This window comes from Talpa occidentalis, unplaced genomic scaffold (assembly GCF_014898055.3).
Source record: "Talpa occidentalis isolate TD23 unplaced genomic scaffold, MPIMG_talOcc4v2.1 talOcc4.11, whole genome shotgun sequence".
NCBI classification, from domain to species: domain Eukaryota; kingdom Metazoa; phylum Chordata; class Mammalia; order Eulipotyphla; family Talpidae; genus Talpa; species Talpa occidentalis.
In genome coordinates this window covers 33,215,239-33,228,494 of record NW_023601104.1, presented here as the reverse complement: position 1 = coordinate 33,228,494, position 13,256 = coordinate 33,215,239, and the positions used below count along the sequence as shown (strand labels likewise).

At 43.3% G+C, this 13,256-nt stretch overlaps 1 protein-coding gene across 1 annotated transcript in view; it reads left to right on the top strand.

Annotated features, from left to right (window-relative positions):
* Positions 1 to 13,039: 13,039 nt before the first annotated feature.
* ITGA11 (integrin subunit alpha 11) overlaps positions 13,040 to 13,256 on the top strand; it is a 113,430-nt gene continuing 113,213 nt past the window's right edge. The window contains exon 1 of the mRNA XM_037502795.2: positions 13,040 to 13,172. Within this exon, the coding sequence (XP_037358692.2) occupies positions 13,121 to 13,172 (52 nt within the window). The 5' untranslated portion in view covers positions 13,040 to 13,120. The remainder of the gene's footprint in view (positions 13,173 to 13,256) is intronic.

Below are 13,256 nucleotides of genomic sequence, written 5' to 3'. Positions count from 1 at the left end.
TGTTTTACAAATTAATAAACAGAGGTGCAACAAAGTTTTAAAAAACAGTGACATAAGATCTGAAATTAAGATTCAGGTGCTTCTTTGATGCCTGGTGAAATTAGAAGGGTCCCAAATAGCTTAGAGTCCCCCCTTCATTCTGCTCTCATGGATAAGATTCTGTCGCCAAACAACTCTTCTTATCAAATGGGCCATGGCAGTTCTTGCTTATTACTGAATAGCAGGTTTCAATCTGCAGTTATTCAAAGGAGCCAACCATATCCTCCTGGAACCAGGAGCCACCATGCCCTCTGGACACTACAAAGCCTTCTTCACAGCCCGCGTTGTTCACCTGCCCCGGAGCACAATGCCAGCGTGGCCCCGCCTAGTGGATGGCGCCCTCTTCCCCATGCAGTGTATATAGGTGACTAAGAAACCACTGTTGTCACCTATCTGGGTGGCATATTATGTATTCAGTCATCCCAAATCCCAGGATGCTAAGTCTCCCCTCACTGATGGGGTGAAGAGGTCATCAGACCACAGACTTGCCCAAGGTCAGAGAGCTAGTGAGCCATGAAACTGGAACTTGAACCCTAGCATCTGATGCCAGAGCCTACAGGCTACTTTTGTGCCAAATTGCTCACAGTAGGCATTCAGCAATTATGACGGCTCTAGTGTGTAAGCATCAGGAGGTCAAGGACAGTGTCTTGCTCAGCACTGCACCCTTGGAGTCCAGCATAACACTGGGAACGTTAAAGCACTCCATAGAGTTTTGGTAAGTGAATAAGTGGATGAATGAACCTCACACTTATGAACCCATTTCCTTATCTGAAAAAATCAGGATAATCATGTGCATTTACCTTGCTTGAGACAGTTTATCAAAGAGGTTAAAAACATGAGTTTTGGAACCAGATGACTTGGGTTTAAATCCAGATTCCATTAACCAGGTAAACTTGCACCAGCTACTCAGTCTCTGTGACACAGATTATAAAATGAGGACATGAATAGGACCTACCTTGCTAGGCTGACATAAGATCTAAATGAGTCCCACAGTGCTAACTATGACAATCGGTGTTCAGGCTTATCATGCAGAACATGTGAGAATATGCCTGGAGAAGGCTCTGGGGCGTGTGGAATGGGTGTCTGTCTTTGTTGACACTCCCCACCTCTACTATCGGCCTCCTGTGGTAGACACTGTTGGCTGGCTGTCCAACAGTCATTCTGCTCTTTTCTTCTTCCTTCCTACTAAAACACCAATTTTTTTTGAGGAGTCAGCATCATCCACAAACCACTCAAGAGAAGATGGCCCTACCCCCAGCCAAGAGCACATGATGCCTAGTCCAAGTTCACCAGAGTAATTTAATCCCTTTGCTAGTGATTGGTTTAGGAGCAGGCATGTCACCCAATTGTGCCCAATGAAAAATAAAGAAAGGTGTGCCAGGGACTTCCCTTTTTTCCTCTGGATATTTCCATGACTGGATGAGACAAGTGGAGCTGCAGCTGCCATTTTGCGCCATCTGAGAGGGGAGAGGTAGAGGAGAAGCCAGAGTGGTGATGACCTTGGCTGAGGTGCCTGCACCTCTAGACTTCTCGCTTCGTGAGAGATAATACATTCAGTCATTATTTAAGCCCATTTGGGTCCAGTTTTCTGGTGCTTGCAAAACATTGCAATTGATGTAATTCTCCTTGTATTTGGCATCTTCATCCTCTTCCTATTGCAATCGATTGTTCTCAATCAATGCTGGTCTCACTCCTCACATTTGACTCTTTCTCTCTCTCTCTCTCGCTCCCTCTCCCCCTCTCTTCTTCCCTCCCCACCCTCAAGCCTTGTAAGAGAAGGGAATGTATCTACTCTCCTTACCATTATAACTCCAGGGCCTGGATCAGTGTCTGGGACATAAACTGCTCTCCTAGTCCTCTAGTTGTCATTAGATAAGACTGGATAAAATCACCATCCCAAGCTACTTGCTTTTGAAAAGGAAACTTGAGAAGTTTCACCAGAAACTTCTTGTTGAGTTTTATTAGATATTATTAAAGGTCATCTTGAGGATACAACATTGTCATATTTTGGATTGCACTTTCAGTTTTGACAGACTGAGTAATGTAGACAAATTTTCCCTCTGAGGAAACCTCGAAAAACTGGACAAAATATTTTCCAATAATCATCTGAAAGGGTGGGAAAGCCGTCAAGGTAGTAAGAAGTTGCTGGACTGAGGTCTGAAAAAGGAAGGAAATCCAGAAAGGGTCCCGGTGGTCTTTGCCCTGAAGACATTTGCAAATCCACATGATGCTGCTGAGAAACTGGGAAATATTTTTGACAATGTTTGTGGATAGGGGAAAATGTTTACAGTTCATGGTCTGTGAATGTGAGGATCATGGTTAACCTCTAACCTTTTTAAACCCTGAAGGGGTTTAAAACAGTCATATGCCCTCACATAGACAGCAAACCAGTTTTTAAACATCTGGGTAACCAAAATAGTCCCAGTCCCTAAAACAATATTAGCAGCAATAATAGTATTAAATTGATCTGGATGGCCTCAGGAGCCTACCAGAAGCAAATAATCCTCATTGGAAAATCCAAGCTCTCATTTTTTTTTTTTTTTTTACAAATAATTTTCAAGTACTATGATGACGTACAAACAAAGATAACCGACCCCATGAGGAGACAAGACATCGTAAGTGAGGATCAGGAGAAATAACATACTGTAGAAACAGACCTCATGACTCTAACTGATCACACCCAGACTTTAATGATTTTCCTGTGTTTCAAGAGATCGAAAACAAGATTTAAAATTTTAACAGACAAATGTAAAGAACCAAACAGAAATTATCAAAATTAAAAATTAACCAAATAGAAGAACCTAACAAACAAACAGACAAGTTCTTTGACTCATCTAAGGAAAGACTTAATAAACTAGAACTTTGGCAGAAAAAAAATCCATAATGAATCATAGAAAAAAATGAAAAATATGAAGAGAGGACAAGAGGTATGAAGAACACTGTAGTCTGTTCAGGCTGCTATAACAAAAATAGCATAGACTGGGAGGCTTAAACAACAAACAGTTATTTTTCATGCTGTGGAAGGCTGGAGTTTTCAAGATCAAGGTGCAGGCAAATTTGTTGTCTGGTGAGATCTGCAACCTGTTTCATCCTGGTGAGAACTGGCTGGATTATCAGTGTCCTCATGGGGCAGAAGGGGTGAAGGAGCTCTCTGAGATTTCTTTTGTAAAGGCACTAATCTCATTCATGAGGGCTCCACCTTCATGATCTAATAACCTTCCAAAAAGTCCAACTTTTTCCCTCTAAGGGAAATTTGAAAAACTAATAGCATCAAACTGGGTGTCAGGATTTTAACATACAGCTTTATAAAATTCTTTTTAGAAATTGTATTAGTTTTTATTGAGGTGACATTGGTTTACAACACTGTGATTTCGAGGTATAGGTTCCCACTTCTTCACACTATGTTACCAAAGCACACCCACAGGATCTGTCAAAGTGAAGATCATGGTTAACCTCTAATTTTAAACCTTGAAGGGCTATAATCCAAGAGTGAGTGTGAATTTAAACTTCCGCCATAGTCCACTGGGCCACATACCCTCTTTGCTATCCATCTCCCACCTTATCCCCCCACTATCTCCCTCCTGTAGCCTCAATCCTGCATATCCTTAGTCATATTCCTAGGGTTTGTTTTGGTACTTAATTCATTTGTTTTGTTTCTTTATAATCCACATGAGTTTAACCATTGGATATTTGTCTTTCTCCTTCTGACTGATTTTACTTAACATAATCCCTGCAGATGCATCCACGTTGTTACAAATGGAAAGACTTCATCTTTTTTTATAGCTGAGTAACATCCCATTGTGTATACATACCATATCTTCTTTAGCCACTCATCTGTTATTAATGATGAACACTTAGGTTTCTCGCATACCATAGCTCTTGTAAATAGTGCACAGTGAATATAGGAAAGTATATATCCCTTTGAAATAATGTTTTTGTATTTTGGGGGTAGACATCAGGAGTGAAATTGCTGCCTTATATGGTATATCTATCCTTGGTATTTTGAGAAACCTCCAAACTGTTTTCCATAAGGAGTGGACCAGTCTACATTCCCACCAACAGGGTAAGAAGGTTCCATTTTCTCCACACCCTCAACAACACTTGCTCTTTCGGATCTTTTTGACACGGGACCTTCTCACGGATGAGGCAATATCTCTTTGTGGTTTTGATTTGCATTTCTTGATGTAAGTGATGATGAGCATTTTTTCATGTGTCTGGTGGCCATATGTATGTCCTCCTTGAAGAAATGTCTATTTAGTTCATATACACATTTTTTGATTAGGTATTTGTTTTCTTTTTGCTGAGTTGTAGAATTCTTTTTAGATCTTGCATATTAGCCCTCTGTTGAATGTATAATGTACAAATATTTCCCTTATTCAATGGGGGAGGGAGAAATAGTTTTGATGATAATTTATTTCACCACAGAGAAGCCTTTTAGTCTGATGTAGTCCCATTTGCTTATTTTTGCTTTTTCAATATATGACTTTTGAGGGGCACATTCAATCCATATAAGATACAGTTAGAAATTCTAGTAAAAATTTAATTGGAGTCCCTGTGTAGAGGGGAGATAAAATGGAAAGAACACATGTTTGAAGAAGTAATGGCTAAAGTTTCCCCAAAATGGTGAAAGGCTTAAATTCACAGTAAAAGAAGTGAAATTAATCTCAGAAGGATAAATAAAAATAAATTTAAATCACAGTAGAACTTCCCAAAACCAAAACAAAAAAGAAAAACTTTAAAGGTAGCTATAAAAAAATGAAATATTTTACTTTCAAAGGAGCAATGATGAAACTTCTTGCTAGAATCAGAAAGCAGTGGAGTGATCATTTCAATGTGACAAAAGAAAAAACAGTGCCCAGAGAAAACATCTTTCAGGAATAAAAATGAAATAATATCATTTTCATACAAACAAGAACTGAAAGAATTTGACACCAGAATATCCAGTAAATATGAAATGGTATTCTTCTGGCAGAAGGAAAATGATCCCATATGGAAAGTCAAATATGCAGGAAAAGCAACAAAAATGGTAAATATGTGGACACATCTAAATATTGACTACTGCAAGAAAAATAATAAAGCCTCATACTGTTCAAAATGTAGAGAGACTTAAAATAAAAACTGTATATGAATCAGAAGAGTAGCAACAGCAGTACAAATGTTCTGAGGCCCTGCATTGTCTGAGAGGAGATAAAAGCTTTTCTTAATATTAAGACTTTCATAAGGCAAAGAGGCATGCTAGAAACTCTAGGGAATCATTAAAGAATAGTAAATGAGTTTATTACTGCCAACCTAACAGAGGGAGAAATAGAATAATTACAAATAATCTATCCAAAAGAAAGCAAGAAAAGAGAGAGAAAGCGAACATAAATGCAGCAAGATAAATAGAAAGGAAATAGATTTAAACTTGTCAAGTATGTGACAATTAGATGTAAATGGACTAAGTGCACCAAATAAGAGACAGTTTAATAGATGAAATTTTAAAACACTAAATGCTGCTTGCATTAGATTAGCTTAAAGTGCAAAGGATAGATTGAAAATGTATTCCATACAAACACTAGTCAAAAGAAAACCAGCGACCTATATTAATATCAGGCAAAGTAGATTTTAAGTAAAAAAAAATTAATAGACTCTTTAGAGTGATGACATGTTTAAGTCACTAAGATGATAAGACAATTTTAAATTTGTATGCCCCTGATGATTGAACTTCAAAATCTTTAAAGTAAAAACTGATAGAACTACAAGAAGACATACGTGATTCTACAATATTTGTGGGAGGTTTTTTTTTTTTTTTGATACAGGTAATAAGCACTTACAATATGCCAGGCACTTTTCCAAACACTTTACATGTTAATGCCCACAATAGGATAGTCACATGAGGTGCGTATTCTCACTTAATAGGTAAGAATTCTGAAACACCAAGAAGTGAAGTAACTTGTCTAAAGTCAGAGAACAAGTGTGTGGATTGAGATTGAAACCAGCATTCTAACTCCAGAGTCTTGCAAAAACACAATGGGAACACTGACATTGCTCTCTCAGTAACTGAATAAACACAGGCAAAGCTCAATATGAATAGGAGATTCGACCATGTCATACAATTCTCTATTCCATAGCTCTCAGCCCAAGTTTTATGGCACAATTACGTCCAGGAGTGGATTGTAAGGAGGTTGAAATGAGATCACCCGTGTTTATAAACTGGAAAATGCTATTCAAATGTTAGTTCTATGGTTCAACTCTTAGCCATCTTTTTTTATATTTCGATGATTTTATCAAAAGTTTGTAGCATCTGTTTTTATTTTAATCCTTTTCAGATCTCCATTTTTAAAAGCAGAATAATGTAAACAGCTAATAAATTGTTGTTGGGCTGTAGTTTATATAGTTGGGTATAAAAATGTGTGTGCAAATAGAATCTGAGTTTAACAGTCACGCTGATGGTTCTTTGATGTTTTTTTCAGCCCACATGGGGTGTCATTCAGGCTAGGGATAGGAAGTCAGGCTTGTTGAAGAATGGTCTGACCAGAGGGCTAGTGTGGGGTCTTACACAAGTAATTCACTTTCTTTGGGTCCCCAGTTCATCATTCTTCCAATAATCATGTCCTCTCTAAACTGCCCCACAGAGCATAGGGTGGGGGGTGGGGGTTTCCTAGGAGATACAGTAGGGAAAGTCCCTTGAATTGTACATAGGGCCAAGCAAGCATCAGGCATTGTTAAGAATCCCAAAAGGTGCAGAGAACTCAAAAATCTGTTTTATGCTGTTTCATATGTTGTTAATAATAAGAACTAGCATTTATTGAGAGCTTGCCATGTGGTAGGCACTGCGCCAAGCCACTTTATAGGCTACATTTCATCTTTTCCTCATAGGAAGCAGCAGCCCAGGGTGTTGCAGCCAGATTGCCTGAGGTTATCTCCAGGCCCCACGACTTAACAGCCACCGGCCCTTTGAGCAAGCTGTGGCCCCTTTCCTGCCATGGTTTCCTCATCTGTAAAATGGGAATAGTGGCAGCACAGATGTTGTGACTTGGGTCGGATGTTTCTTTTAGTTACCAGCACAGCCTTTGTGGGAATCCAGGACTTTCTTTCTGGTTCTGGCTGTGCAGAGATGTTGGGGAGAGACCAGGAGAGTTCAGGGTTTGGCTGGAGAGCAAAGTGAAAGATGGACTTCTAGAGGAAGGGAGTGTTGTGACCCGAGTTCCCTCGGGTACTTAGGAGTTTGTCCGGCGCTGGACAAGACTCTGCAAAAGCTTGCTGTTTGATCATGTTCTTTTTATAGGCAGCAAAATGGTTGTTAAGTGGCAAAAACCCAACTGATGAGGGGCCAGGCAGGGAGTCTTATGCAGGTTGCCCTGAACCAGAGGCCACATGTCTAACCACTATACTCCTTACTTCCAGTGCCCCATAGCAACTCCAGGGACCACCAGCCACTGACGGAGCTGTTTGAAGCTCTAAAAGACCCAGGAAATAGCTGTCTCCATTTCCTTAGCAGTGATCCTCCTATGACACTCAATTGTTGGCCTTCACTGTGGGGATGTTCTCGGAAGCCTTAAGTCCAGCACTCCAACCCATATTTTTCTCACTAAATTTCAGTGGTGAAAAAAAATTGCTCACAGAAGCAGTTGTTACCCAAACACTAACTAAAACATCCTCATTTGCCATATCTATCCCCACATCCCTAAGCACCACCACTTGGCCTCTGGCTGCTGATTGCTTGGGAGATGTTTATTTCTGGTATATGCTTGGGGATGAGCAGCAACAGCTGGGAGAGTCTGGGGACAACCTCTCCTGGCAGAGCAGGAAATTGACCATCTTTGCAGAGATAAGTGTAGGCACGTAGCCTCCTAGCAAGCATGGCAAGTGACTGTCTCAATCTGGCAGGCAGTTGGTTATAGGGATGAGACCAGCCCCTCCATCCTGAGCAGTGGGAAGGTAGAAGAAGACAGCTCTCCATAGGCAGGGACATCTGTGGTGTCCTCACTTGGCAAAGGGGCAAGGGAGCACTCTGGGGTCTCTTTTATAAGGACACAAATTACCTCCAAAGTCCCCACTTCTTAATACTATCCCCTAAGAGGTTAGGATTCAACACATGAATTTTTGAGATGGGGGGGACACAAAAGTTCAGCTTATACCTAGGGGTGTGGAAGCTGGGGCATTTGTCCACTGGCTCCTATCTCTCATTGAATGAGGACTGCTTCACTAATTCCCCAGCACTCCCTTCCTCTAGATGTCCATCTTTCTCTTTGCTCTCCAGCCAGATCCCGAACCCTTCTGGTCTCTCCCCAACATCTCTGCCCAGCCAGGACCAGGAAGAAAGTCCTGGATTCCCACAAATGCTATGCTGGTAACTAAAAGAAATGCTGCACAAGTCACATTCAACTACATGAAGGACCCACTTGGAGGTAGTTGTTTTTCATATGGTTATCACAGTGGTGGTTGTTTCTGACATGGTTCTTGCAATTTGGTCTCATGTCAAGGGTTTAGCTCATCTAAGCTTCATCAGAAATGACCTCTTAACTAAGATGTTCACTGCTAGACTTTAAAGGCAATTTTATTCTTCTAAACCTTTGAAATACTTTTGCTTCAAAGGGATGTTTTCTTATCCAACCTGCATGTATGTTTGTACCACGGGCATACTTTCTCTTTGCTATCTTTACTGCAAATGCTGTATATACTTGCGGTTGGAGAAGTGGAGATCAGAAAATAACTTCCTACATCCGGGACAGGTTGTACGCAGGGCTGGATCCCAGCAGAAATCCCAGGTGCTGTCCCTGGCAATGGGACGGTGACCAGGGCTGAGGCGCAGCTTTCAGAAGAAGGCAACATTCACATGCCCCCAGAATTTTGGACTGGACTTTCTACTTCAAGTCCGGAATGGCTGGAGCAAACACAGGCTCTTCGTGTAAACAGTTGTTCAAAGCTAATCTCTTCCACACCGTCAGCAGAAATGAGCCCTGGCATGACAAATCAAAACCAAGGAAAGCCCTCTCAGGCCATTTGTGCATGCCACATAGATGCTGTGGGGTCTTGGGCCACCTCTTATTGCTTTGAGTTTAGATTTCTAAAGTGGACTTAGTGACTCTGGATTTTTGTTTGTCCAGTCTAGTTTGCTATCCCTCTTTTCTACTTCCTTTAGGAAACTCCTCTCCTATAATATGTGGTCTTGGTGGGGCTGTCAGTTATAATTCCCCTCTCTTTCCAACTCCTTGGTGATGGGTGTATGCCTGAGACTAGGTCAATTATAGGATCATATTCTCCAGACACTATTTGTTCAGGATGGCCATGGACCAAAACCTAAGACTTTGCTCCTGGATCTAGGAGGAAAGGCTGTTTCCCTCCCTATAGAATCTACAAAGTTCAAGCTTGGGACATCCAGCCACATCTTTCTAGCAGCAGGAAAATCCTGTCAGCTGCAGAAAGGAGAACAGAGTGAAGTAAAATTAAGAGAAGACAGAAAGAAAGAAGTAACATTCATTTGAGAGTCTTGATCAAGCCATACCTGAAGCAATCACATTTGCATTTCTAGTTACATGATCTATACATCTTTTTTTCTGCTTCCTTCAGTTTGTGTTGAGTTTCTGTCTCTTGCAACAGAAAGAATTCTCACTAGTACAACCTCTTAATGTATAAAAAAGGATAGGAATTCCTTGAAGGACTCCTGTGAGCATTAGGTGAGATCATAGATATGAAAGAGATTTCAAAATTAGTAAAACACCATGTACAACTCTCATACGTTGCTAGCGGGAATGTAAAATGGTATAGCCTCTGTGGAAACAGTTTCGTAGTTCCTCAAATGATTCAACAGAGTTGTCATATGACCTAGAAATTTCACTCCTAGGTATATACCTAAGATACTTGAGAATATATGTTCATACATGATTTTTACATACATGTTCATAATAGCTAAATGTACATAAGAGCTCAAAAGTGGGAACCAAGTATCCATCACCTGATGACTGGATAAACAAAATGTGGTATATCTACACGATGGAATGTTATTTGGCAATAAAAAGGAATGAAGAACTACTAAATCAAGATGAACTGTACAAACAATTTGCTGAGTGAAAGAAGCCAGACAAAAAGACCACATATTGTATGATTCCATGGACATGAAATGTCCAGAATAGACAAATCCATAGAGACAGAAAGTAGATTAGTGGTTGCCAGGACCTTCAGTGAGGGAATAGGGAGTGGTTGCTGATCACTGCAGTTTCTTTTTGGGGTGATGAAAATGTTCCAAGCTGAGTGGTAACAGTTGCATGATCTTGTATGTGTGCCAAAAATCACTGAATTGCATGGTAATTTTATGGTATGTAAATTACATCTCAATACAAGATGCACTATGTACATGTAAAGGATGGTGATGATCATTTTTTAATTGCTCAACTCAAATCTCAACTTACAACATCTTTCATCCAGTCTTCTTAGCTTCTTCTGAATCTAGGCTGCCTTTGTCACCTACACACTGTTGTCCATGTGATTTAAATGTTTAATAATCATTAAATAATAAATGATTTAATGAATAATTAAATAATAAAATGGATCCCCATAGATAAATATGAGGTTATGTCTGTCTTCTCATTTGTCACAGGCCCCTCTTGCAGATCTTGGGGACATGGAAGGCACTGAGGAATTTGTTACAAGAACTAGTGAGGGCATGTGTCTCCTCCCCACCACATTACCAGATACGGGCCCAGCCCCTGATGAGGACCACATAGGTTAGCGAATGAATGGTAGAACAGTTTCTCGAAGACCAGCAGCAGCACAGCCACTGCAGAGCCTCTTCAGCAAGCAGCGTGCCATCTCCGAGCGCAGCCTTGCCCACTTCCACTTCAGAGCGCCTGCGGTGCCACCTGAACTCCCCAGGCTTCGGGAAACTTGCATTCTGCCCACTTGCTCCAAGTAGCTCCCATGCACCTGGAGTTGGAGAACACAGAGATGGGATTTGCAACCCCTAGACTGTTACGTTAGGCTCCTCTAGGTTCAGAATCCCCACTTAGACAATACAGACAACAAAGGGGACTGACTGGTCACATAAAGTCCTGAGGGGAGTAGATTTAGGAGTGGTTTGATTCAGGGACTAACAAGACCTTCCTGGACTTATTTCGTCCATTCTGTCATCAGTGTCTGCCTCACCTTAAGGCCAGACGTCCTTTTTCCCTTCCCTACCCTGCCCCTTTTCCACTTCCTGGCCTGCATGATGACTATGTCTGGGAGGAAACTTGGGGTAGGGATGAGGGTTGGGGGGACACAGCGAATTAGTGTGTCCCTTCATTCCAGAAACTCTTTAAAAGAACAAAAAGATGAGTTTCCCAGAAAAACTTCCTTTGTACATCACTCTTTCTTAGACCCATGACCAGGGGCAGCTCGCCTATCTGCTGTGACCATGTAGGTGCCTCTCTTTTCCTTTCTCTTTTTCCTAATAACCCTGTCCTTTTGGATATTTAAAAAAACAACAACAAAAACCTATGACCAGGGGATGGCAATACATTAATTCATTTCAGTCTAAACCACAGGGGGAGGAGAGATTCCCCCCCAACACACATACACACACCCTCCCCTGACACGGAATCTGCTTTTCCCAAATTCTGTGACTGAGTGGGAGCGATGAGGATACTGAAATAAAAACCAGGGTGGCTACCAAGAAACTTCTATGTCCGGGAGGTATGCTTGATGCCCACTTGTCTGAACCTGGACCTTCTCCAAACCCATCTTATCCACAGGGACCCAGCCTGAATGTCACCTCCTCTAGGAAGCACTTCCAATCCCTTCCAGACAGAAAACTGCACTCTCCATATACCACCTCATGCCCACCCACCCATTCACCTACCCATCCATTCATCCCTCCACTCATCCACCCGCTCCCACATGCACCCACCCGTCATCCACTCATCCATCATTTATTCCATCCACTCCCCCTCACCCTCCCAACCCACCTATTCACCCATCCACCCATGCACTCACCCATCCAACCAACCACCTACTGGGTGCTGGAGCTTAAGTGCTCAGTTGTAAACCAAACAAGATTTCCACCCTGATGTTGTTTCAGTCAGGACAAGGAGAGAAAAGTTAAGCAAATGATTACACCAGTTGACATCTAGTTTCTCTATTAAGCATAATGAAGAAACAATGAGAGAGAGAGAGAGAGGAGTGAGCTTATATCTGGGGGCCTGACCTGGTGCGCACACGGGAGGGGAGAGAAGGGTTTCTGAGAAGGTGATGCGGAGCCTCGGCACTACCTTCCACCATACTCACTTCCCAGCCTCTGCCTCAGTCTCTTCGCTGCACAGGTTGTGGTCCTGGGGCTGATTTAAAGCTCCTGCAACAAACGTGCATTGAATTTCGTTGTGAGTGGTTAGAAGCGCAGGGAGGGACGGCTGGGTTCCAAGGAGAAGCTTCCCTCGTGTGATAAAGTGGGCACAGAGTCCTCCTGGGTGCTTTAGATGCTTTCAACCCTGCAGATGTGGATGTTGGGGCTGGGGTTGGGGGCGGGGGTCTGCCTTTGTTGGAAGGTCAGAAGCAGCACTGAACCCCCTCAGGGCCTGGGGAGGCTGGGGGTGGGGCATGTTTCAGAATGGACCAGGACTTTTGAGGAACATCCACTTCCCTTGGTCAAGTGAGACCTGAGTCGTGGCGGGTCTTCCTGGATCGCCTTAGGTGCCCCCCTGAGCCTTGTGAAGCTCTGTTCTCTGGGAAATGGGAATATACACCCCTTTTCCGGAACAGACTGAATTTGGTGGTGGTGATGTGGAGGGAGGGGTTACATGGGCGAAGTGGTTCCCAGGAGGGGTTCTCCAGGGTTTTCTGGGTGGCAGAAGCGGGAGGGGGAGGAGCGGTCTGGAGACGGGCTCGAGGCGCAGCGCTCGGCCTGCCCAGGTGGCGGAGGGGCCGCGCCTGGCCGGGCGCCAGCGCCGAGCGGTGGAGCGGTGTCCGCGCGCCCCTCCCCGCGGCTCCCGCCCTCCCACTTCCTCTGAACGCGCCGCGGCTGTCAGGGAGCCGGCCGCGCGCAGTGCAGGCTCCGGGCGCCCCGCCGACGAGGCTGCCGCTCTGGCCCGCCGCCCCGCGCCCGGCACCCGCCGCCCCTCCGCGGGCCATGGACCTGCCCAGGGGGCTCCTGGTGGCCTGGGCACTCAGCCTGTGGACAGGTACGAGCCCCCCTTACCTCCCCCAGGTCTCGGGGAGACCCTCTGGCCGGCCGGGGCCCCGCCCCCCGCTGCCGGGAAGGGGAC